At 43.8% G+C, this 25,163-nt stretch overlaps 1 protein-coding gene across 4 annotated transcripts in view; it reads left to right on the top strand.

The window, feature by feature from the left end:
• HDAC4 (histone deacetylase 4) overlaps window positions 1-25,163 on the top strand; it is a 270,626-nt gene that overhangs the window by 226,907 nt on the left and 18,556 nt on the right. For all 4 annotated transcript variants that reach the window (XM_074829852.1, XM_074829853.1, XM_074829850.1 and 1 more), the window contains exons 17-22: window positions 2,972-3,018; window positions 11,533-11,640; window positions 12,195-12,250; window positions 12,969-13,056; window positions 14,362-14,481; window positions 16,676-16,773. In XM_074829852.1, coding sequence (XP_074685953.1) covers window positions 2,972-3,018; window positions 11,533-11,640; window positions 12,195-12,250; window positions 12,969-13,056; window positions 14,362-14,481; window positions 16,676-16,773 — 517 coding nt within the window. The remainder of the gene's footprint in view (window positions 1-2,971; window positions 3,019-11,532; window positions 11,641-12,194; window positions 12,251-12,968; window positions 13,057-14,361; window positions 14,482-16,675; window positions 16,774-25,163) is intronic.

The raw sequence follows: 25,163 nt of genomic DNA, 5'->3' as shown, positions 1-25,163 counted from the left end.
ACTGTTGGCACACTCTGTTTTAATACTTTCACAGATACATTTGGAGATACAAGCAGTTTGGTTGGTTGATATTGGGTGTGGGGATACCCAGGTTTTGCTGAACCATTCCTGATGGTTTGTTTAGAGAACCTGAGGGAGGATAAGTTCTTGCTCTCCCTGTGAGTACTTCTGTAGTTTTGCTGTGTGTCCCCCATGTCACTCATTTAAAAATGTCTGTAGAGATCAAGTTTATCCCTATAGTGAAGAGAAATAATTGTAATACCAGAGGGTATTCCAGTACAAAATGTTGCCTATTTGGGTGTCACTTGCAAAGAAGACCAAGTTGTTTAAGAGCTGCAGCCATAGACAGAAGGTCAGATCCCCAGGATCTCCAGTAGCAAGGGCTTTCCAGTAGCTCTTAGTTGAGCTTAGACCTTGTTTCCTAAATCCATTTTGGCCTTGAGCTGCTAGCAGTGGGACTCGCTGCCAGCTCTCATGACCATCTTTGCCCAGACAGCAGAGGACCGCTTCTCCCCGCTCTCTGGTTGTCCTCCGGTGGCACGTGGAGCTGTGCATGGGCCACAGCTGGCACTGACCCGTGCCGAGCACCAAGCTTGGAGGAAGAGCAAACAGCTTCACCATTCAGCATGGCTGCCAGTCATCCCATCAGGCAGGAGAAAACAAGTTGGCAGCTTGACAGGCAGGGGTCTGGAAGGGGCAGCACGGCAAGCTGAAAGGATGAGAGGAGTGAGCCTGGCCGGAATGTCTGCATAGCACCAAGGGAGAAGTTCTCCTCTGGGAGCTGGGCAGGAATAGCGATGCTGGCCCTAAAACCAGTTTCTTAACTCGATGGCTTCCACAGTGCTGGATGGGAGCGAGGGTAACAGGCACTGATGTGTTGGGAAAACCTCCCTGAAAAACCTCAGTGTGTGCATTTGTGTATAGAGGTGAACAAAACTGCAAGCAGCCCCTTCTTCAGCAATCCTTTCCTGTTGAGAGTTTAAAAGCCTTTTAAATTTACAAAACAGCTTTGTGGGGTTCTTTTAAATATGTTAGAGCATAACTGTATGGCAGGCTTGAAGTCTGAGACCAAAGCTTTGTGTGAGGCTCACATATGCAAATGTAAGTTTGTTAGACCTGAGTGTCTTGACATGTGTACGACTCTGGTGGCTGACGCCATGTAAACCCTTTGCCTTTGATATGTCTATGAGGAAGAAAAAGCATGAGAAATCTCAGCCTAAAAGGAAGAGCTTGTAAAGCTGGGGGATGAAAACACGGGATGTTTCTTTTTAAGCTTCTGCGAATGATAAGGGGGGTGTCCCTTCATCTGGCAGTTCTTTAGGAGAAAGCGGGAAGGGGGTAAATAGTTCAGGCTTTTCAGAATTGCAAGCAGGCGTCATTGTGGCTCTGCTGATTACTTTTACTTCTGCAGTTGTCCTGTAGCTTGTTACTTCTGAGCCTTACTCATTTCTCAAAGAGTGCCCTTCTTTACATGTGTAGGAGAACAGACTTGCGACGGAAGCCCACCACTGATGCTGAAGTTAGTTTCCCCAGAGAATCCTGAGCATCACAAAGATTTGCTGTGTTTTATCAGGCGGGTTTGAAGGTGACGACCTTCGAGGCAGGTTGCACAACTCTATCCCTGGAAGTGTTGCTAAAGCCCTTGAAAGTCTGAGGGTGAAAAATACAAATTCATCTCTCATTTGACAGTGTAAAGCTTTGGAACCTGTTGAACAAGTTTAAACTTAGGCAAATAAGGCTGCTTTTAATTTGTGGAGAGCAATCATAAATTGTTGTCAAGAAGATAAATATCCAAATAATGGGTGGATTAGCAGTGAAAGATGTGACAGGAGGTCTGAGGAAGGATGATCTAAGAACTTTCATGTGGATCTAATCAAAGAGTGAATCTCGCTGTGCACTCGGATTAATAATACAGATGCATTAACTCCGCTTTCAGTCACAAGGGTAACGTATGTGTCTGCGATGCATTTGACACCAGCATGGTCCTCAGTAACGTCTGTCTGCTGTCATGGCTAATTCACGCTCTACAAAGCTGGTAGTTAGCATTTAAGGGAATTTATTCTTTCGGTATAGACACGACCAGAACAAGAACCTGGTTTGGTGGGGGAAGAAAACCTCAACCCAGTATACTTCACCGTTAGCTTTCACTAACTTTAAATGGGTCTCAAGCAAATGAATCTCAGGCAGTGTACTCCAGATCTTTTACAGTGTTTGCGGGTACATATTTCCTTCTCCCTGTTTGCCTGTGGTGCACAGACACGTGTAGAAGTCATACGTGTATGGTGGTGATGGATAGGAGACAGCATGTTCTTGTTTCAGTATACCATTTATAAACCTGCAGAATTTTGAATGGAGGGTAATTTGCTCATATACAAGCCCAGTAAGTGATGTTACAATTCTTACAGAGGCAAAATTAGCACTACAGATAGTTTCCTTCGTTTTACTTAAATTCTTGATGTTGGTTTTGCTCTTTCAGTCAAAATACATGTTTTCTTTGCCTGCCACCGGTTTATCTTTTGTCTTCCTCTTCTATGAAGCTCATGCGCTCCAAAGTCTTCTAGTAACTGCAGATGACTGATAATCAGGGTGTTTTTATGATTTCCTGTCCTACTTCAGTTGATAGCGGTTAAAATGTTCATTTGAGAAGACACGCTGAGCAGTTGTTGGTAGCATCTCAATCATTTACAGTCAGCATGACAGCTTGAAATGTAGGACATCACACAAACCTTGCATAAAAATAAGTGATTTATAGGAGGCTTTTATATTGGAAAGGCTTTTGAACAACTCAAGTATGTACATTGTGTATGTATGCATTGTAACATAACAGGCTTGGCTCTGTGTTTTCTGAAAATTGCAAGAAAACCCCAGTCTGTTATTGTGTTCAGAAAGATTGCAGCGTTGCCATAAAGTTGGACCAAAATCTGGTGAACTTTGACTTTCTGACTTAAAGAGTCCGTTCTTTTTCCTACAGGTTCTCTAACGTCGATGTTTGTCAGGCTTCCTTGCGGTGGTGTCGGGGTGAGTACTCTCTTTAATGTGTAAATAATGTCCTGTTTGTTCTCCCAGTCCCACGGGTAACAAAAATTGTTGCTTTGCATTCCATCAAGTGGGTAATTGCAACCAGATGTTACCCATAAACAGGGTCTGCCTGGGGTGCGGGGTTGCAGCGACAGCCTCATGTGCCTTTCTTCAAAAGCAGCGTGAAGATTTTTAAACTATTTTGGAGAGCCAAAGTGTGTGTGACATTCATAGGCATGTTTCGTCTCTGGCTTTTAGGAGGAGAAACTTCATTTCCCAGGCAGTGATGTTTAATGGCTTGGAGGTTACTACATTTGAAAGCAAGCCTTGCATCCAAAAATGCTTTCTACGTAGAAAGCAAGATGTGCTTTTCATGCTGCTCGTGCTGCGTAGGTGTTTCATCTTCAGTATTTGTACTTCAGAGCTGCCTGCCTCCTAGTGCAGGTGGAAAACATATTAATAAAGTAGTGATATTGGAGGGCAATATTTGGGAAGTTCCTGTAAATAGTAAGTGGCTGCATTTGTGTCTGGGCTACATTACTGTCCTTGAATGAAATGTCTCGCAGGTTATGCAGCACAAGGGAATTGCAGTCCTTAGTACTTCACATCTTTCATTTCTCGAGCTCCAGGACAATCACGCATGGATTCTGAAGGAGGTGACTAAAATACCCCTCCATCCGTCATGGGAAAGCTGAACATTAGTTTTCATCCGTCAAGATTCCATATAATAGAAAGACTTTTTGTTGTTGTTTGTTCCCATAAGGCTAAAAAACCCCAAATACTATCCAAATACCTTGTGTTGAAGGTTTGAAGGTTTGTGTTGTTGTTTTCCTTTGAAGCCTGAAAACTTGAAAGTTTTCCTTTCAAGTCAGACTTTCTGCTCTAAAGTTTCTGCGGAGGGTGACAGTACAGAAAATCTCGGAGAACAGGAAGAGAAAAGAATGAGAAGAGACAATAAAAGGCATTGTGTTTGAAAATTCACAGTGGTAGTTCTTATGCATAATTGTAGCTCGTGAGGTTGAATTTAGAGGTCTGGATTCTGTTATGGAAATGAAACAAAATTGTTTTCTTCCTGAGTCTTTGCAAAATCGCTGCTTTGAAAATTATCCCGTCAAAAAAAAAAAAAAAAAAAAAAAAAGAATAATCGGCGTTTATTCATACCGCCACTGCTGAGCACTCGTAGAGATATTTTATTTTGTATTGTAAATATGCTGCAGTCTCCTAATTCATGGCAAATTTTTGGCTAGAGTTTAAAAGGTTTGGATTTACTCTGCCCTGCAGTCAGGCATGCCATTCAAAGCAAAAATTATCATTTGCAAATGAAGACTGAATGGTAACAAGTAGAGACAGTGCCTGAGCCTAGCGCAGTCCCAGAAGTCTTGCATTAAATCCTAAATCAAGGCAGGAAACACCGTAGTGCTGGTATTATCGATACGCTCGTAATAAAGACAGCGTTTGCAGTTAACTCGCTGGTCGGTTGTCTCTACAGGCCCTTAAATATTAAGTAAAACATTTGCTGACTTTCGTACAGTGTTTTAACAATCCTAGCAGATAATGTTCATGTTTTCTAGGAGAATCTTTTTAAAACCAGTAATTTACTAGTAAGCAACTATGGGATAGTCAGATTTTGCTTAAAAATTGCTTTCTGTTGGTTTTGCTTCGTTTTCCTTCCCCGGTCAGCTCGGGACACGGTGCCAACTATTTGTGTACTTCTGCTTTTGTGACTGGTGCAGGAAAACACAGTCTTCTCTGCTTTTGGGATGCGTTTCTAATTAATATATACAGCCCAGCCATATATTTCACAGAATCATCTAGGTTGGAAAGGACCTTGAAGATCCTCCAGTCCAACCGTTAACCTAGCACTGACAGTTCCCAACTCCACCAGATCCCTCAGCGCTGGGTCAACCCGACTCTTAAACACCTCCAGGGATGGGGACTCCACCACCTCCCTGGGCAGCCCATTCCAACACCCAACAACCCGTTCTGTGAAGAAATACTTCCTAATATCTAGTCTAAACCTTCCCTGGCGCAACTTGAGGCCATTACCTCTTGTCCTATCACTTATTACTTGATTAAAGAGGCTCATCCCCAGCTCTCTGCAACCTCCTTTCACGTGTTTGTAGGGAAGATGAGGCTATGGTACAGAACGACTGGCTGTAGCATAGTAAGTGCTTGGCACTTGTACGTGCCCTGAATGGGTTTAAGCGTGGACCGTATCCTTTGGGGTAGGAGAAAAGTACGGACACCTCACGGGGTTCTTTCAACCCCGTTTTTGACCGTCTTTAGAAGTGTGAGATTTGTCAAGAAAGCTGGCTTAGCAGTGTGGTGTGTTTATTCAAGAAATAGAGGGAAAACTGCAGTCTTTGTTAGCATGCCAGTTCTGAGAGACTCTTGATTTGATTTGCTCCGGGAAGCTGTTGGAAGCAGCCCTATAGTGGGATCTGAGCTGGGGCCACAGAGCACACCTTTCAGTAGCCGATGAAAACCAAATTATTTTCTGCACCAGAGAGGATGACAAGACATTTTTGAGATGCATATAATATTTTTTTGAGGAAATCAGAAGAAAAAAATTCAAAAACATCAGAGCCTAGGGTAAAACATGAGTTATGAAGAATTTTAGTGTGAGAGGAGGTGTAATGTAAATCTGAGAAGTTTTGGCATGTGAATACTGCTGGGAGATTGAGTGCTTGTTATAGTCTAATGAAATAATTCCAAATTGTTCTAGCAAGAGAGCTTAAGGGGTGTTTTTCTGCTGTTGCTTGGCAGGCCATTTTCAGGCTGCAAGGTGGCCACATAGCTTTATGAGTGATGGAGTTTTATTTAGACTCTCCCTTGTTTGAGATTGCCAGGTTGGCAGAACATTACTCATCGCTGAGCAGTAATCAGTCTCTGTTTTATCTTTTTCTTACAAGTTGAGAAGGCTGTGGAGAGGCAGCCCTGGTGCTGTGAGAAGTCTGTGTGGGCTCCAGTCAGTTTGTACTGGTGAAGGAACATCATGTGCACATGATGATCAGAGCACCTGTAGGACATCCTCTTGACTACCCATGGTTTGTAGCCCAGGTTTGAAGGAGAAGGGATTTATTTCAGCAGAGGGTTTTTCCTGTCTGACTTTGTCACTTAATAAGTGCAGTCTAGGGGATGCTTCATGGGTCTTTGCATTCAGCTCACCACGATGCTAGACAGCTTTCCAGCTGGCTGACTGCTTTGTGAGGAGGATTTTCCCTGATTGATACTGGTCTGCCAAATGCTTTCCAGGGGGCAAACATGATGCCATAAAGAAAAAGGGAAAGAAAAGAATTCAGAAATTAGTAAAGTGGGGACTGGTCCTCTATTGGATTTATTACTGGTTAGAAGATAGGAAATAATGGTCAGAATTACAATCCCCAAGAAATGTGTGTATTCACTGAAATGCTGCAATGCAGGGGATCGGTCATAAGCAAGTGTCATTTGCTGATGGCATTAAATTTATTTAGGGTCCTCAAAGCGAAAGCTGCCTGCAAAGAAATGTGGATAGTGTCATGGTAACGAGAAACTAAATAGTAATGTAAAAGTAACGTAGCACGTTAAATTCAGCGTGGGATGCAAAATAATGCTTGTGGGCCGGAGGGGGACTGGCCTGGAGCAGGTGAAAGCTGAATGATTGTTGTTCTTTATAGGAAGCTGAGGAGCTGAGGGTGTCAGATGAAATTATGGGCTGGAAAGCTTGAAACCAAGTCCTCCTTCTGCAAACAATTAAACAAGGCAATTTTTTTTTCCATAGGGGATGTCATGTAGATTGAAAGAATACATGGATGTGAAAGGCCATGTAGAGCAGTTTATGGGGGAGAAGCCCATGAAGAGCTGATAAGCTCCAGGATGAAGTCTGGAGCTTGGGCAACCACGAGTTCTTCTTACCAGTGAGCGAGCCAAAGGATGTTAAAGAGAGTGAAGGAGCAGTAAAATGTTTAGAGCAACTAACTTCATCACATTAACACCTTTCAACCTCTCTAACAATTAAGTCACAGTGTCTCAAAACCAATGAGAAAAAGGGTAATTTTGTTCCCTGGTGCTTGGAAACCTGTCAGTTCTTCTCCTCATTGGTTTGTTCTGTGCGAAGAAGCCTTCACATCACTGTAGCTGACACTAACAAACCTCCTTCCATCTGCAGACGTCTGATCATAGCGGGAAAGGAAGAAAGTACAGAAGCACTTATATCAACAGATGTGAGCTCTGATTTAAACAACAGTAATTTATTCCTGCTGATCTTCAGCAGCATCTGCAAGTGCAGTATGCGGTGTTTTTACTTAGGACATTACCTTCACTTCTCTGCAGCGCACACACTTTTCTTAATGTGTGACTTACATGCACCAGAGCATTACATAATCAAGGATAATTAGAAGAAGCTTTTGGAGAAAGGAGTTTGAGCTGCAAAATAGTTCCAGCATACTTACATCCAACTTCTTCAGAACACTCAAAGACTTGATCTTACGATAACTTTCTTTCGTGTGTAGTATTTTCTTTTTCTGTGCACATTCTAAAAATATCTAAAGATCTAGGGCTTTAAAAAATGTTCTTAGTGTTTTTGATCTCTTCCAGAATATGTTATTCTATTTTTGGTTGTAAGGTCTTGATTAGAGCTTATAAAAATCTTTACCTGTTCAAGCAAAGTAGATTATCGCAGAGCAGAGACAATGAAAAGGACTTCTGTGGAATGTAAATGAGAAGAGACTAATTAGCAAGTCTTAGAAGAACAGAATGTGAGCAGGGTTATTTAATCAGTGCTTTAGAGCAGTAGGAGACACAGTTAGGTAAAGACAAGTCTCTGGCAGCACAGACGGTGTGTGTCACTGTCACCTAAGCGTGATGACGAGCAGTGATGAGGAAAGAGCAGAACTCCTTCGTTCCCCTTCAGTTTGCAGAGGCTGGAGCTGCTGTGCAACTTGTCTCTACCCGTCCCTATGCTTCATTTCTTACCTGCATAGCTCTTCAGCTAAAGATCAGAATAATGAAACCTCTTATAAGACCCTCCTCATTTAATTTTGAAATGTTAGTAAACAGCATAGCATACAATGTGAGTAGGAGCCTCATTGTGTGTATTAAAGACTTCAAGTTACAAGGAAGGAAAAACTCTTTCAAGTTTCACCCTGAAACATCTTAGACATTCCGCGTAGAAGAGAGCCTGTGTCAAACCGTTGACCCTTCTTCTTCTGCAGTCACTCATCATTTTCTAATAACAGTACGTGCTGCAAAGGTTAAGAGCCTGCAGCAGGCCCCAAGTGCTGAATTCCCTCCCCCCAACTCTAAAGGGAGCCCTCTCCTATGGGCTCACCTAGCACAAACAGCAGCTTCTTTTTTAGAATGAGCAAGGCATTAATATTCTTATGAAGAAGACAAGTGTGCTGACCAGGACAACTGCTTCTCAACCAACAGCGGCAGATGTGGAAGACTCTGTATCTCTGACACAGTTGTATCCTCCAGCTCGGGAGAAAAAAGAGAAATATACCCTGTTGGATCAACAAAAACCAAGAAATATGCTTCCTCTCTCCGTAAAGTCCTTCCAGATGGTAAGGCTTGATGTGCTGTCCCAGCAACAACTTCTGTGATGGCAGCTACATCAAAGAGCTCATAGGCAGGGAAAGCCAAATAGCGTCTCCCCTGTAATGAACTTCAGAATTCAGGAATGATGGAGGGGTCAACAGCAGCCCGCACACCAAACAGCAGCAGCTTCAGAGCCGGAGAGCAATCCAGCTCAGGGCCACATTAATAACATTTTCCACCATGGCAGAGTCTACGCCCCCCTGCTGCAGAGCACTGATGGCTTCAGTGGGACTGTTCAAACATTTACAGTCACACAGATGATGAAGTGCTGCCTTGGAGCAGGGCCCAGTGGTCTCCAGATATCCGTTCCAGGGAAGGTGGCTGGGTGTTAAATCCTTATCTTGGAGATGTTTGCACATGAGATGGGGCAGCAGAGAGCTTGTGGGTGGCAGCAGACATCTCTGGATCCAGTCCTCCTCCTGCTGGGGAGCTGAGTGTGGGGGCATGGCAGAACCTTTCAAATTGTCTTCTAAATCACAGGTGGAATGCTTTTTTCTAAGTACGTCATTTCTTTCTGGAGAAATAATAACTCTTTAAAACCACTCTGTCTTGCCCTTCTCGTTCTTGAAGTGCTGCCAACGCGAGCCCAGTTGCTGCGAGCCCTGCAAGCATCAAAGGGGCTGAATGTGGTGGTGTTTGGCTCAGGCACTGGTGACTTCTGCAGCTGGCACGAACAGACATCTGAGGAGATCCGAGGGTCTGTTGGTCCCTTAGGTAAAGCCATGCATAGGACATGTGAATTTTGGGGTTTTGTATTTCCCTTCCTCTGGTGTCTTATGGTGAATGAAGATGGCCCTCTGCAATTCTGCATCTGTGGAAGGGGCCTGGTACTTGCTGTGGCTGGCCAGAGTGGGAAGCTCGTGGCTTCTGGTGTCCTGCAGTGTTTTCTTTCAAGACCAAGAAAGATGGGTTAGATATGCTCAGCCCAGGCTGTGCAGTGCAGCTGTACCTCACTTGAGCAGTGAGACCGAGGGCACCAAGGTGGTCAGCTCTTAGCAAAAGGCAAGTAGATGTTCTCTGTTGTATAAATCATGAGTGTCTCCCACTCACGGAGGGGAGAGGATCTGAGGATCCCCCAAGGGGAGAGGATGAAGACTGCTGGATCCCCCAAGGGAATTTAGCAGTGTTATCCTGATTGCAAAGCAGCTTGACCATCCCATAATGTCTTTACAGGACTGCCCAAAGACGGACCCTCGCAGAGCACTAGCATGCTGGTCGGTGGGGAGGAGAAGCAACTTGGTCATCTTCCCACCTTTCTAAGGGCTTTTGGAGGGATGTGATCAGATCAGTCCCATCTGCTGCACGTGTGCGGTACTGATCCAGGACTCCTGGTGCATCACTCAGACCCCGCTGTATTTCTGTTCCCATGTTACTACCTGAATTTATGGGAGTCCAGGGGAGCCCTCATACCACAAATAGTCACTGTGGGGCTTTTCCACCGATGCAGTGGCTTTCCCCAGAGTATGAGACAGTGCACGTATTGGCAGCGTTACCGCATGGAGATGACTTTTTGGTATTTTCCAAATGCTTTCTTGCTTTACTGTGACTTCAAAAGCATCCTCAGGGCAGATGTTGCCAGAAGCTGTCTCTGATAACAGGCCTGGAATGATTTCCACTGGCTTTAGCACAGCCGTGAAGGAGATGGATCAATCTCCGATGTGGTGACTCGCATTTCCCTGCAGCTCAGTGAGCAGACTGGATGCCAGACAAAACAAATAATCTCTTTCTTTTCTTCTCCTTTGCCATTGTTTCCATAAATAAGCACAGTACAGAGTAAAATGTGAGTAATAGCTGGTGATCCTTCACATGGAGAAATGTTAGATTTATCCTATGATGTTCCCAGGCAGCCGAGCTGTCCTGACATGGGACAGTCCCAGCAGTCTGGCTTTTGCAAAGGCTGTGACTGGCAAGAAGCAAACAAGCTTAGCTTTCATCACTGCGTGCAAGACGGCCGGGAGTGCAGCAGAGGAGATCCAGAGCTTCAGCCTGGAAACAGCCCCCCGGGAGCCGTCCTTCCCCCTCTGCTCTCCGCAAACTTGCCAGCTGAACTGCAGTAAAAAAAAGAACAGGCATTTCATCGCGTGTCTGCAAACTAATCTTGTCCCCATACGGTTGTTGGGGTGAATGTGGTAAAAGCCAAGGTTTCTTGCTTTTTGTTTAAATTAGGACACGATCTTGTATGATAATGACATGGGGATGTCTGCAGAATGCCTTGCCTTTGGCCTATTTGCACATTTTCAGGGAGAAAATACAGAGGATGGTGGTCCTGTCAGATATTTAGCGTTGAAATAAATGTCTGTAGTCAGCAGCTAGATTTTGAAGGTCTGTTGTTAGCTTTGATGAGACAGGGTTGATCTTATGGTTCCCCCGGGAAGCTGCTGTCAGCGTAACCTCACCCTGGCAGTCGTGGGTAGGCGTCTTTTAAATGTCCATTATTAAACATTCTTCTTTATTGTGTTTTTTTTTTATTTTATAGAGTCATTGAATGATTTTGTAAACCTTTTCATTTCATCTGGGATCAGTTTCCTCCAGCAATTAAAAAGAAATACTGATACCGTGGTGCTGGTAGGAGTATTGGTAGGAGACACCTGCAGATTTACAGTGCTTGAAATGCTGAATTTGCTCCTCTGTTACGGCACTGGCCCTTTAGCATTGCAGAGCTGTTGCAAACAGTCATCTCTTGAGTGTCGGTTGGTTGGATGGACACTCGGTAGTGGTGATGTTACAGTGATTGGTGGGCTCCCAGCCCTGGTACTGCCGAGATCAGTTCTGCAATTTAATGCATTTAAAATTAATGCATTTAAATTTCATGCATAAATACGCATTTAATGCATTTATGGATTCAATGCATATGAATAACTTCTTTATAAAACATGGGTGTCCCTTTCCTTGCTGTTCTTGTTGCTCCTAAACGTGGTTCCTGTGTGTCTCCGATAGGTCGACAGTGACACAATTTGGAATGAAGTTCACTCGTCCGGTGCTGCTCGCCTGGCTGTGGGCTGTGTCATTGAGCTCGTTTTCAAAGTAGCCACAGGAGAACTGAAGGTTGGTATGAAAATAACACTTGGCTTTGATATAGGCTCTGTACAGGACTCAGCTCAAGGCTGTGTTATGCAGGAGGTCCGGTTAGCTTCATTTTAATGGCACCATCTGGCTTTAGTCATAAAAATCTTTGAGGATATCAGCAAGTGAACAACAGACTCCTGGTGAATGTTCTTACGCACCGATTAAAAGGAAGAAAGAAACCAGAGCAGCAAATGAAATCACTGTTCTAGTGTTATCTGAGGGTCTTGCTGTTGCCTTCAGCTGGGCCAGCCCGTTTGCTGTTTCAGTGACCTCATGCAGAATATTTATTTTTTTTTCCCTGAATGAAAGGAAATGCTGTACCAGTTCTCATAAAATTCATGTGGACTTTTTTCCCCCCTCCAAAACAAGGGAGACCATCATCCACTGCTACAGTCTTGTGAGAAAACCATCGAGAACAACTACATAGTTCCAAAGCAGAATTAACGCTTCTGGCTGCAACCTCTGCATCCGTCTTTGTGCAATCAAACCTTCCTTTCTGTCTCACTTCTTCATTTTCTTATTTTTGTATGCAGAACGGATTTGCTGTTGTTCGGCCTCCAGGTCACCACGCAGAAGAGAGCACGCCCATGTAAGTATGCGTATGTGCTTTATCAACTTGCTTCGGTGTTTGCCTGTTGCGTGATCTGCAGCTGGAAATTAGAAAGGTGGTTTGTTAGGTTAGTGTTACAGAATTTCTTGCTTATTGACATGCAGGACAATACTCAAAGCTCCCAATGATTCTCTGGAAGAGGGCAAGATCCTGCTTAGTGGTTTTGGGTCGGTATTGTTTAGTAAGAAGCAGCATTACAGTCATGCTTTGAAAAAGTGTTGATGCTTTTATTTGCTTTACTCCTGTGAATTGATTTAAATTAAATGCTGAGTTCCCCTCTCCCCAGCGTTTTGAGGCCTCTCTGAGCATGCCCACTCCCTCCCAGCCAACACACCGTAGTGCTCCAGCCCTGGGTCCTTTCCCGTCCTTTCCTCCTCGCCACATCCTCTCCCTGTCCCCTTCCCTCGCACGCAGTGCTGCAGGTCCCGTGGGCAGCTGGCACTGAGCAGCATCTCATTGCAGTGGGTTTGGGAAAGTGTGAAACGTTCCCCATTTCCAGAGAGGTCGTAGGACACCTGCTGCTGCGTGACTTTTTTGTGTCTCTAATTGAGCACACGTGCATCTTCCAGGGAGGAAAGAAGAGTGAGAGCAGAAGAAATTTCTTCCTACTATGTTATATCTAGATGATAGATGCACTGGGACCAAGGAAACCTGTAATTAACACCTGTCCTTTTCCTCCTGTCTCCCCCCTCTCCAGGGGTTTCTGCTATTTTAACTCCGTGGCAATTGCAGCCAAGCTGCTCCAGCAAAGGCTGAACGTTAGCAAAATCCTTATAGTGGACTGGGTGAGTAAATGCTGGTTCTTACACTTCAGGAATGCAGGTGGAAATTTTTGTGGGTTTTTTTTCTTGCAAGGGCAACCCTAGCTTTGTAAATCAGTGAAAAAAAAAATGTCTGTGGTCTGCAAGCCAAAATTTGTTTTTTTAAAGTTTGGGGTTTTTTTCATAAAAGTGTTATAATAAAGCAAAATTGTCATAAAGGGTCCATAGTTTTCAGAATAAAATGGTAATAAATAAGTAGTTGCTTTCTAAAATAAGCCCATAACACTGTCTCAAGGACACGTAACTGCAAACCGTGCTGGGTTTTGCCTGTTTTTTTCCTGGAGGTTTTGACCTTAACTGTTACAATCCATCGCAGCTTTCTTTTCAAGACGTGAGCACCGGTTACTGAGAGGGACAGGCTGTCTGACATGGCTTGACCGTTGGGCTGGATGGTCTCAGTGTCCTGCCTCTGGGCCAGCGCAGCCTCCGGGCGAGTGGGCAGGCTGTCAAAAGTGATCTCAAAATTGGAACAAGACAGTGAAATACGCTGCAGACAGCACAGTGGGTTGAGAAAGAGCTTGTTTGGGATTTTGCTGTGGCAATGTATAGATTTAAAAGTGTGGCCAATAGATTTATTATTTTTTTAATAGATAAAAAAACATATTTATGTGGCTGTGAAGGCATTTGAGTTGCTGGGTATCGGCCAAGAGTTTTGATTATATGGCCACAAATCTCCCATGGTCTACACCCACAAGTATTTATCTTTTTGACCTACTAATGGACATCCTTTTCCTCACTTCCCACCAACTGTTTTTCATATCAGGAAGGTGCCCCTTCTTTGAATGCCTGTCCTGTTACAGCCTGCATTTCTGCACAATGTAGCAGTTCAAGAGGGGATCCGGGTCATGGGTTTCTGGCATTTATTCTTGTTGGGCCCAACACAACTTTGCTGGGCACTTGTGTCAGTGGTCACCCCACGACCGATTAAAGATGCAAATTTGGGGTGGCTAGTAGAGTCTCTCCATCCCCCAAGATTGGGTATGAACCTGCTTCTCTCCATCCAAGTAAATTGATCCTGTCCTCAGTTTTGATACGTGCTTGGTTTACCCCCATTTTTCCCGTGTGTTAAACAAGGAGTGTAACCAGAAGCCAGCTGTGCAAAGCAGGTTACTCTCATTTGTGATAAATGGCTTCAGCTAGATCAGAGAAGTGCAGAAAACAAAGCACAACAGCAAAGAAAACCCCTCCAAATCCCAAGTTGATGTCTTTAATCTGCGTTTTTACTAAGGTACTAACCTCCCTCATATAATGCAATCTCTGTCCCCGAAGGATGTTCACCATGGGAATGGTACTCAGCAAGCTTTCTACAATGATCCTAATGTTCTTTATATTTCACTACATCGCTATGATGATGGGAACTTCTTTCCAGGCAGTGGTGCTCCCGACGAGGTAAGAGCATGGATCGGCACAGCATCCATCCGTGTCTGGTAGGACCTGCTTGGGGCTGTGATTCAGGAGCCCCCCCAGAATCTTGGGGAGCCTCTGCCAGGCAAGGCTTGGAGAGAAGCTCCTGCCACCGCTCCCGTGCTCGTGTGTGTTAGTGCCCCTTTGGGAACGCATCGCCTGGGTTTTTAGGTTTGGTGCCTTCTCATCCAAGTCCTGACAGCCGTGGGCATTGTGTCCTGCCCCCTGAGCTGGCAGGAAAGCCTGTGCCTTGGCTAACGAGCTGAAAATGAGTCAATGCAATTAGGTTTTCCAGCCCTTAGGGGAGAACCTGTTCCAGAGGAGCCCTTTGCCAGCTGTCCCAGCACTCTGTGTACTCCTCAGGATTTCCCCCTTTACAGACATAAGCTGTTTCTTAGATGCAGGAGGAACAGGTTGTCCCTGGCTGTGCCAGCAGTGCTCGGGTTTCCTGGCACAGCCTTGGATCCCGTCTGTCTCCCCTTCCCCTGGCCCTGCTGAGGCATCGCTCACCCCCACTGCCGTGGTCACATTGCACGGCCCCGACGGTGGGATCTGAGCACCGGTCGCTGCTGTTGGACCAAATCCACCGGTGCCTGGTAGTGTCCTCAGAGCCTGCAGCAGAAGGGCTGGGACAGTGAAGCTGGGAGACCTTTCTCCCTGAACTCTGGATGGATGCTCCTACATCCATCACATCCTTCCTTTCCCTCAACGTTGGCAGGAAATACTGTCCTTCTGGGGTGATTTATCAAAGGGAAATTATATCAAATACTTGTATACTCTGAGGTACTACAGGTTTGAAAATTCCTAGAGTTCTTACCCCATCAATTTTACATTTTCCCATTCGGCAAACATCGATGTTTCCATTTTGATTTCTAAAGAAACTTAAACATGATGTGATACCTCTTCATTACCCTGTTTGTGCGCTGATGTTGTAGTGATTGAGCAGCAGCCCTTTGCATCAGGCTTAATTTCTGCTTCAGAGGTCTCAGACCTACTCTTTTGCTGACCTAATAATCTAGTAATCTGGTTTACAAAATATCTAGTATTGTAAGACAACACTAGACTAGACCATCCACCTTGTATTTAACCATTTATAGTAATTTTAAGATGTGTCATTCCAAACCGAATAAAACAAAGAATACAAAATAAATTCAGTTAAAGACACAGATGGATAAATAACCCACCATGGATGGATGAACCCCCTGTGTTTTTCTACCAGCAGTATTCGCACCAATACAAGGAAGAATGTGCAATAAAAGCCCTGCAGCTTTATCCAGCCCGAATTATCTGGCTGTGCATTGTATTTCAGTTGGGTTTTTTTTCATATGTGGAGACCTAAAAAAAAAAAAAACCAAAAAAAACCCCAAACAGTGTGTGTAGGAGTTCAGCACCCTGTGCGGAGCTGCTGACAGCCAGTGGCAGCAGATGGTGGCCAACTCCCTTGCTGTTCCCAGGGACCCACAGCCCGTGCTTACGGCCACCACGCTTGGGCAGCCACCAGGTCCCTGCTTGATGAAGGGGCTGAACACAGGCTTTTTGAGTTTCAGTATGGTTGGGGAAGACATGACCTTGCTTCTTGGCAGACAAATTACCAGAAACCCCTGGATTATTTTTCAGTTTTCCCCTTCAGGTATTTGCAGTCTGTGCAGATGGGGATGCTTGCAATACATGGGGGAAGCATGGGGATGTACTTAAATTTACCACCTATGTGTCCCTCAAGCAGCGAAAATCTTTTCTCTGTGAATCATATTTTTCCCCAGCAGAGGGGGAGCTCGCTCTGATTAAAACTGTGGGTTTTTTTCCCCCGGTTGCAACTATAATGAAGTATAAAATATGCTTCTGAATAAAGCTGAAAATGAATTAAGGAAAGGTATTGCATGTAACACACTCTCCTGTAAAAGGAGGAAGAAGATCCATTTGACAATGAGGTGGGTTTTGGGTGAGCAGCAGTCAAATACTGCTGGTCCACAGCTCCCATAAAGATCAGAGCATGGAAGAGCTTTATTTTCACTCTTGTTTTGGGGACCAGGAAGCGACTAGAGGGAAAAATTAACCTCACTACCACCAAGCTATTGAATCAAGATCCATATTTAGCTGAAAGAATATAAAGACAGCAGAGATGTGTTGCCAGTTTGCTGTATCCGTATGTGGAATTAAGAGTACCATCTCCCTTTTTCAGGTTGGCACAGGAGCAGGAGTTGGTTTCAATGTTAACATGGCCTTTACTGGTGGCCTTGATCCACCGATGGGAGACACAGAATACTTAACTGCTTTCAGGTAATACTGAAGTTATCCACTTACAAACATATTTTTCACCTAAACTGGGTTTCTTTTTCCTCATGCCGTCCTCCTTAATCTTGAGTTTCTTTCTTGCTAAGTTTAGAAATACAAGATTTACATCTATAGTTGCAGTTACTTTTTGAGTACCATAACAAAAATGAAGCTGAATTAAGTAATTAGGATATTTCTGGCCTTAAGAAGGGTGCCTGTGGCGTTAGGGGATTGACATACTTGCTGCTCAGCCCTGATTGATGCATGAATGTAAGATGTCAACTGATATGCCATCATACCAGCTCTTCTGGTTTTGGCTAAAAATCTTTTTACCTCTTTGGGGTAAGTATTTCCACGGGTAAACCCACCTGGATGGGGAGGGGAACCCAGAAAAACTTCTTAACAAGTCATCATGAGTTGAAACTTGGGATTGCAGCTGCCTCAAGGCTTGAGATGCTATTGCTGCGCTGCAGACGATGGTACCCAACTTCTGGGCGAGTTGGCCATGCAGTCCCTGCAAGAACTCTACTCACAGCTCACACCACAGCTCCCTCCCCAGTGTACCTAGCAAAGGGACGTGGGCTTGTTTTGATAAACTGTAGATTTTATTATTGTTCACTCAAGATATCAAATATGCCTGTTCCAACCAACTGGAAATCGAAACGACTGAACTGTCGGGTTTGTGCTGTTCTTACTGGATTCTGGTTTCTCCTCAGAAGCAGCATGTTGTGTGTTATGAATAAAAATACAATCATCTCTTAAATAAGTGTTACTCATCACTCACTGTCAGAGTGTGAATGAAGGTAAGCAAAGCTGTGGCATTGAATTAATGTGTTGCTGGGATATCCTCCTTGATTAGCAGTAATAGTAAAGCCAGATATAAACCACTATGATGGGTTGTACAAGCATATTTAAGCATGCTCCAAAAAACTGGCATCATTTGAGTCTCCAAATGGAGCAGGTGATGAAGCCACTTGTTGACTCACTTGTTTGTGTCCTTCTGGTCTTATTGTCCTGCTCGCAGAAGCATATGATACCTGAGGATCCCGTGGAGGTATCTGCAGGGAATCGTTTGATCTAATCCTTACTTTCCTCCTCATATCAGCATCATCAGAAGAGATGCGTGAAGCAAAACACACGTTAGCTGATCTACAGTCAGGCACAGCAAGGTTGTGGTCTCTCTGAGCAGTGTCACTGCAGGAGCACTGCAAGAGCATGGGTTAAACATCATCTTGCTAATGGGCAAGATATGCCAGTGGGGTGATTGTACAGCACTGGTGTTTTGAGGACTGGCTGCAAGCCTGGAGTGATGCATTTGCCTCCCAGAGCTTCAGAGAATGGGAAGAGAAAGGTATTAAAATTAACTATGGAAGCAGCAGAATAACAAGATGGAATGAAGGCAGATCTCTGGGTAGAGGAGAACTTCTAAGTAATGCAATAGCAAATAGAGGCCAGTGGGAGACCACACTTTCATTTCTGATGTTCCTTCCAGGAGAAAGAATATAATTCTCTGACCTGCTGGATATATAGGCTTTATTTTTCTTAGACTGTCTTGTTCCACCCCCTGCCTCCCCCGTGCTGTAGGTCCATCCTCTCCAACTGGCATCTTTTTTAATAATTACGGGTTGAAGTGGTTTTTCGTCCTCAAACCAGATTTAGTTCACTTCTGGCGACCACCCCACATAAATTCAGGGAGACACACACTTGCCAAAACATGGGATGCAAATTTCTGGCAACAGGCAGATGGAATATCACCTTCATGGAATGGCATTAGATCTGGGAGCATTATTTCTGTTCTTCCCTGTGCGCATATTTGTATTCCTTTATACTGAGCAAAAAGGGCTTTTCAGTCTGCCGTTAAAAAGCCTTCAAAGAATGTATACAATTTAAAATAATATCCAGTCAAGTAACTGTCATTTGTCTCCATGTTTTATTCCTGTTACAGGAAAGCAGCTCTTTCCTCCAAAGTGGAAGTCTGTTTATCCCAGCAGTCAACAAGACTGATCTCTTCATTAGAAAGAGAACCCGTAGCTCATGACGGAGTGACATACTTGCTATTAAATATTAATTGAGTTTCAAGGCTTCTGGAAAACTGCTCAGTCTGCACAGCAGGACCTTTGCCAGCCATTCCTTAATAGGCACTGGTGTCTTTTTGCCCGGAGAGTGCAGCTATTTGGGGAACATATTTTGGAGCTAGTCACCGCCCTTATTTTGCCAGGGTTTGGGAAGCTGAGGAACGCTGTGACTCGTCCTCCTAGGTAGCACCTCCCGTAGTCTGCCCCATGTGCACACCTTCAGTCAATAAGTTAAATTGGAAGCTTTTTTTTAATCTTATGCCAAGTTTGGTCATGATAATACATTGTCAAGTGACCTTTTTAAATCTTAACCAGCTTCTTTGAAAAACGTTTTTTTTCCCCTTGAATCTTTCTATTGATTTTAATGTAAAATAACGCTTTGAAGTTTGCAATTTATAGTCCCCCAAGAGTTAGAAAGTGAAGGGAATGGGTCATATATCCTTTTTTTTCCCTTCTTTTCTTGCGTTAGCCCCTTGAGACAATGCATGCCTTCAAGGCTGCACCTTGTTATTCCACCCCATCGAATGCCACGTTGCATTTGCTGGGGATCAAACCTAAGATGAAGAAAAGATAAGAAAATTGGCCATAATGAACTCCAGAAGCAGCAGGCATTTTCACCATGAACTTGGAAACTCACAGTGGAGAACTGAGCTTTAATTCAAACCAGTCCAAATGCCAAACTGTGAGGCTTTGAAGTCTGTAGAGGAATCAGTGGAAATCCTTTGAGCTAGGCAAAGATACTGATATACTTTTTCTTCTTTTTTTTTTTCTTTTTTTTTTAAAAGCCTTAACTCTTCACATGCTGCTTGTCTGCTTTTAGGGAAGAAAGCCCTCTTTCTACGTAAAACAAGCGGAAGAAAAATAAGCAACGTGCTTTTCAGGTTTTTTTCTTCCATTTCAGGATGAGCTGGTGTATGGATTTGATAAAAGCATGTGCTCTAATGAAATAACTACTGAGATAATTGTCCTCATAAATTAGTCTTCTGATGAGTGAATAAATAAATCCCAATGAAACCGATCATCCCCGCACTGAAAACCTGTTTCAGTGTTGTTTTACTCTTTCCAAAGAAAGGATGGTAACTTGCATCAGTGATTTTTCTACTGAGAATTTCTTCTACAAATATTGGCTTCCCCTGGCTTGCAGTACAGCGCTGGGTTGGACAGGGTAGCCTGACCTCTTAATGTTTAGTAATACCGCCGAGCCATTTCAAAAGTGAGAACAAGAGTTAAAAATGCAAATTGGAGAGCAGCCTTGCCGTGCACTTTGTCATTTATTGTCTTCATAGCCAAGGGCTGAAATCACCGGCTGCCCCATCTTGAGGTTGGGGTGATATCATGATTGCTGTATTTTGGGGGTGAGGGAGGGGCCGGGGGGGGGAATGGACGGACACAACCCCCGGGGTGGAGTCACCCCAGTCACTGTTAAGATGTGCAGAAGGGATTTGGGGAGTTTGCTGCGAGCTTGGCGCTCCTCCACCCCATCGTAGCGGCGGCTCTGCCTGCCCAAGACAGCATGACATTATAATTTAGCTGACCGTTCGCTGGGCGAAGGTCCCACGGCTGAACTCACCGCCCAAGTATGTGGGCAATACAGATTTCACAGATTAGGCAGAAATGTATTAAACTCTAATGTGAAAAATGCAGGGCATATAATTTTAAAGTCCTTAACTCATCAAAATGTTATTGGTGTTCGTCGCTGTTATTCCGTAGTTATAGAAACAAACAGTTGTAAAATTCAGTTGGTTTTTGTTTTTTTTTTTTTTTACCAGAGTCTGTTGTTCCCTAACTTGTTATACAAGCAGAAATCATGTTTGCTTCTATAAATCCTCCTGACGTTTTCAAAAGCAGAGTGTGCAAACCTAAGAGACCTGCAGAAAAAATGCAAAGACTGCAGCTAGTTCCTTATTACACAAGAACAGCCATTACTTAGTGAAATTAAATTATTATCTTTAAATTAAAAATTATTATCCACAAGAGTTTTCCTCTGAATTTACTGTAAGAAAGTTTTTCTGATGATTCTAGCAGTTGTGTTGTCTCATACAATCTTTTTCCCTACCCTGAGGTCTCCTCCACAATTATAATTCCATATACAGCTTGATTCTGCGTTAGTTTTATTTTTATTTAAAACACCTAAACCAGAAGTAAAAGCCAGGACTGTATTTGAAAGGTCCCTCCTCCCACCTTTCTCGGAAAGTGTTAAATATGTTCAGGAGCCAATCTGGGGGGGATTTTGTTTTTCCCTTAGATCCATAAACTATTTCAGGAGTGAGTAAGAGGGAGGGGGGAAGATGATGATGTTTTGCCTGGAACTGTTGTTTCTGTATTTTAGATTTCATGCTCTTCCAACACCGTTTTCGTCCCCAAATTCCTAATCCCTTTTGACATAGTAAATGACCGTGGAGATGGCTGCTTGGAGAAACAAAGACTAGAGTCTTCAGGAGGCTGATTAGCCTTATGAGCAGCGGATAACATTTTGATATATAGAGAGATATATATGTATATGGCCAACAGTGGGAAAAAGAGTCTCTGAACAAAGTGCTTACCCTTCTAAGTTTCACCGATTTGCTCACTGCAATTGAGCATTTAACAAAAAATCCTCTGTAGGATTGTTGAATCTGCCTGTCATTGGCTAGTAACAGACTCAAAATTATTCAGTCTTCTGGAAAATAGATACAAAATTGGTTTCTTTCTTCCCCAAATGATTGCAGAACATGATCAGTAGTGTTGACTGTTGTATTGACTAATGCATAGCTGTTCAGCTTAGCTGTGTTCAGAGACAAATGAAAGGATTTGCTTTATTTTAAGCACGCAAAACAAGCCTCTGAAATTTGAGAAATTTAAAGGTAAGCCTTGTATTTTAAAAAATTCTACATGGCTTGAATGAGTATTCAGCGTTACGAACACTTTCGTTCCTTAGTGAATAACTCTACAGCTACCTTAGCCATTAGTTAAAAGACAGTTCCAGACAAAACTGCTCATCTTCTTGATCATAATTTGAATTTCTGGCTTTTTTATAGTATCGTCACCATGGAAAAGCCATAGCTTTGTTTGCAGTTTAATTGTTGCTTTCTCTTTACTGTGAGGGGTCTGAGCAAAGGGGCTGTTCTCATCTGCACGAGAAAAAATAAAAACCAGAAGACTGGGTTAGATGTGCCTGAAATGCTGCCCACAGATGAAATCTCAGAAATACATCGTTTGAAAGCTGTTTATTTGCTTGCATCTTAAATTTTCAGCAGTCTTTTTTTTTTTTTTTTTTCTGGAGTGGTTGGTTTTTTTTTTTTACAATTAAAAAAGAAAAATGAGGGAGAGAGTGCTGAGAGGCACTTTGGTCCTCCTGGTCAAGTTTTATGGCCAACGTTACAGCTGTTTACATGGTAAGCATCAAATAGAGCTGGGACTGTGGCTTTGGAGTACTGGTGTAATACTGGAAATAGGAGAAAGTCAGAAGCAAGAGCAGCCCTTGAGAGTTTGGGTAGGAGTCATGGGTGAAGGAAAGGGTTCAAGTCTGGATTTGACAGTGCTCTTGAGTTTGGATGGGATTGTGATGGTCAGGGTACCAAAGGCATCATTACGTTATTTATTCTGACACCCTGTCATCTTGCACTTCTCCTCTGGCTGCCCCTGAACACGTACGGCTCTTGGGCAACCTCTGTCCGGGACGGGCAGCCAGCACCATCCCACAGGCACAGACTGTCTTGTCTGTCCTCCTGGCTTCTCTTGGATGGGGCAGCCAGGGGACCTGTGACACATGTTTCTTAAAACTCTGGGGGACCTGATTAAAATTTACTGTGCGTGGAGAGCACCACTAATGATTGCTCAAGAGTTGAAAGGACTTGCTGAGGTAACCAGCTGTGGCTGTAAGGTCACCCCGTCCTGCGCTGGAGAAAACTCTGGACATCCTCAAAGAGGCTTCTTCTAACTCTTGTCAAATACTGATTGTTTTACTTTTAACCAGCAACCGCTGCTTTTTCTCTCCTAAAATTTATACAGGCAGGGTTCGTGGTTAACTCCCGGCGCTGCCTGGGTGGTGGCTGTGCTGCTAGGGGGTATCTCTGAACTGCTGTCACCTTCAGCCGAGCATCACCCGCACCATCACGCTGCTCGACAGCTGTCCCTGTTCCTCAGGGGTGTTTGTGCTCGGGCATCAGCAGATGAGCTGTCCCACGGCCCAGAAATCGTTGCCAATTCGGGGTTGCATGGTTTGCTCACTGCTGACAAACCATGCCCACATCACGGGGGTGCAGGTTTGGGCTTGCTCTGCAACGAGCTTAGGGTGATCCCGCACATCCGTTGAGGTACTAGCAGCTCCCATGGTATCGTAACTTGGGGGGGGGGGGATGGAATCTGATGATTTTAGCAGTTTTCCTTCAGTTAGAAATTAAAGAGCTCAGCAATACTTCAAAGCTCAGGAAAAAAAAAAAACCCTCTGCCACGTGCACTTGCTGCGAAACTGCTGCTTTAGTCCTTTGTGAAGGAGGTGGTTTTTACTTAAAATGTCTGTGGGTTTCACTAAACAGATTTTTGTCGACTGTAAAGCCATCAGCAAAAATTATGCTATTTTGTCTTCCTTATGTAATCATCTCCCTGAGGACAGAATGTATACAGCAATCACGTTGTTTGAGGAAAAAATTAAAATTCCTCTTTCGGATTTTGTAAGAATTAAAATAAGATCCTTTTTGCTTAGTTTTCTGTGTCTGTGTGCAGAGACTGGCAGGCAGGAGGCTGATAGGTTACTGTGGCAATCAGTTGGCAAAAAAAAAATTAAAGCTAGAAGGCTTTTTTTTGGACTACATGAGGTTTGAGAGCCTTGACCAGACCTGCAACATGCACGGTGTCCCTGCCTGCAGGGACTCTGCTCAGCGGTGGCGATGAAAACTACTTGATGGGCTTAACCAACACTGGAAGTAGCTCATTGCATGGTTGATGTTAATACTCCATTAAAAAAAAACTGTGCAGAGGGCAAAATGGCATCAGCTCAGGTCAGTGTTGGGGCTAATGCAAGTTGCTGATACTAGAAGGTGTCTTGTGGCTGTTTAACATCATTGTAGCAAGAGATGTGAATTTTTATGGATGTCTTGATAGCGCTTGAACAATCTCAGCACTATACAGACCTTTCTGGGCTCTTTCTGTTTTTCAGGGCATCACATCACTACTGTACTCAATAAAAGATAAAAGTGAAGTTCTCATGTATGCAAAGATATTTACAGGTTCATGCTTTGGTATATGAATAGCTTCACTTCATGCTTTAAAAAATTAGCCTTGCCAGTGGCTCTTCCTAGGATGAGGAAACTGGGAAATATTGTCGTCTTAAGTACCAGCAATGGTTGGCATTGGCCAGGTTGCCCTAGGGATACATCCAAGTTTCAGTGGGTACATTCATAAAGGAAAAAATAACTTAATTTAGAAAATATTACTTTATATAAGGGCAACTCTCTGTGCACATCCTTGCTTTTCCACCATTTCCTGCAGTTGTCAGTGTCCGATCAAAAAATTCAAAATAACTTTCAAGCTCCTGCATGTGGCTACCCCGGCGTGAACTGAAGACACGAGAAGGTGTTCATCCAAGAGTGCTTGCGACAGGCTTTCTCAGTCAGAAAAGATCGTGGGTGTCTGCATTGTGTTTATTAAAAAGCTCCACTGCTTTGACTTTTTTCCTTGCTGTAATTCCAGTTCTGTCATGTTTGTGCTGGAGCTGTTAGACGAAGAAGCAACTACTTGCTGTCTACTCAACTTTCCAGTTTTGCTTAATTGGCATCTTGATGTGGGAAATGGGATGTTTGCAACCTCGTGTAGGTTTTGAACAGAAGTTGCGTAGATTGAAGAGATAAACCAGAGGGAAAAGGCCTTTTGCTGAGAAATCACAGATACAGACCTCTTGTTTCATTTAAATACTGGCCTTAACAGGCAGTAGTTTATGGATGCTAAGCAATTCAGTCCTTTTTTTGAACGAACAAAATGTCAGAGGATGGTGAACCAGAGTTTGGAGAGCTGTGTTTGGGTGGGATATTTGCATGTTAAAGCTTTTTGCCCCATGTGACATCCTCAGCCTTTCATTATGGTAAATGAGAAATGCAGCAAGGAAAAAATAAATAGCTTTTCAGATTCTGCCAAGGCTAAAGGAGGTATTTCGAAGGAGAGCATAGAGACAAGTGCCACAAGCCGAGGTTGCCATTGGACAGGTTTCTCAGGTGGTTTTGCAGCCTGTGCCAGGTGCCCTCTTATTTTCTCCTTATCCCCTCATGCCCTGTATGTACAGCCAAGATATGATCACAAATGGGAAACACGATGTAGGACAACTTACTTCCCTGGTCAAAACATGAG

The sequence above is a fragment of the Strix aluco genome, chromosome 6 (genome assembly GCF_031877795.1).
Source record: "Strix aluco isolate bStrAlu1 chromosome 6, bStrAlu1.hap1, whole genome shotgun sequence".
In the NCBI taxonomy this organism is placed as follows: Eukaryota; Metazoa; Chordata; class Aves; order Strigiformes; family Strigidae; genus Strix; species Strix aluco.
Note: the sequence above shows the minus strand (reverse complement) of the source record. Positions and strands in the feature narration are given on the sequence as shown.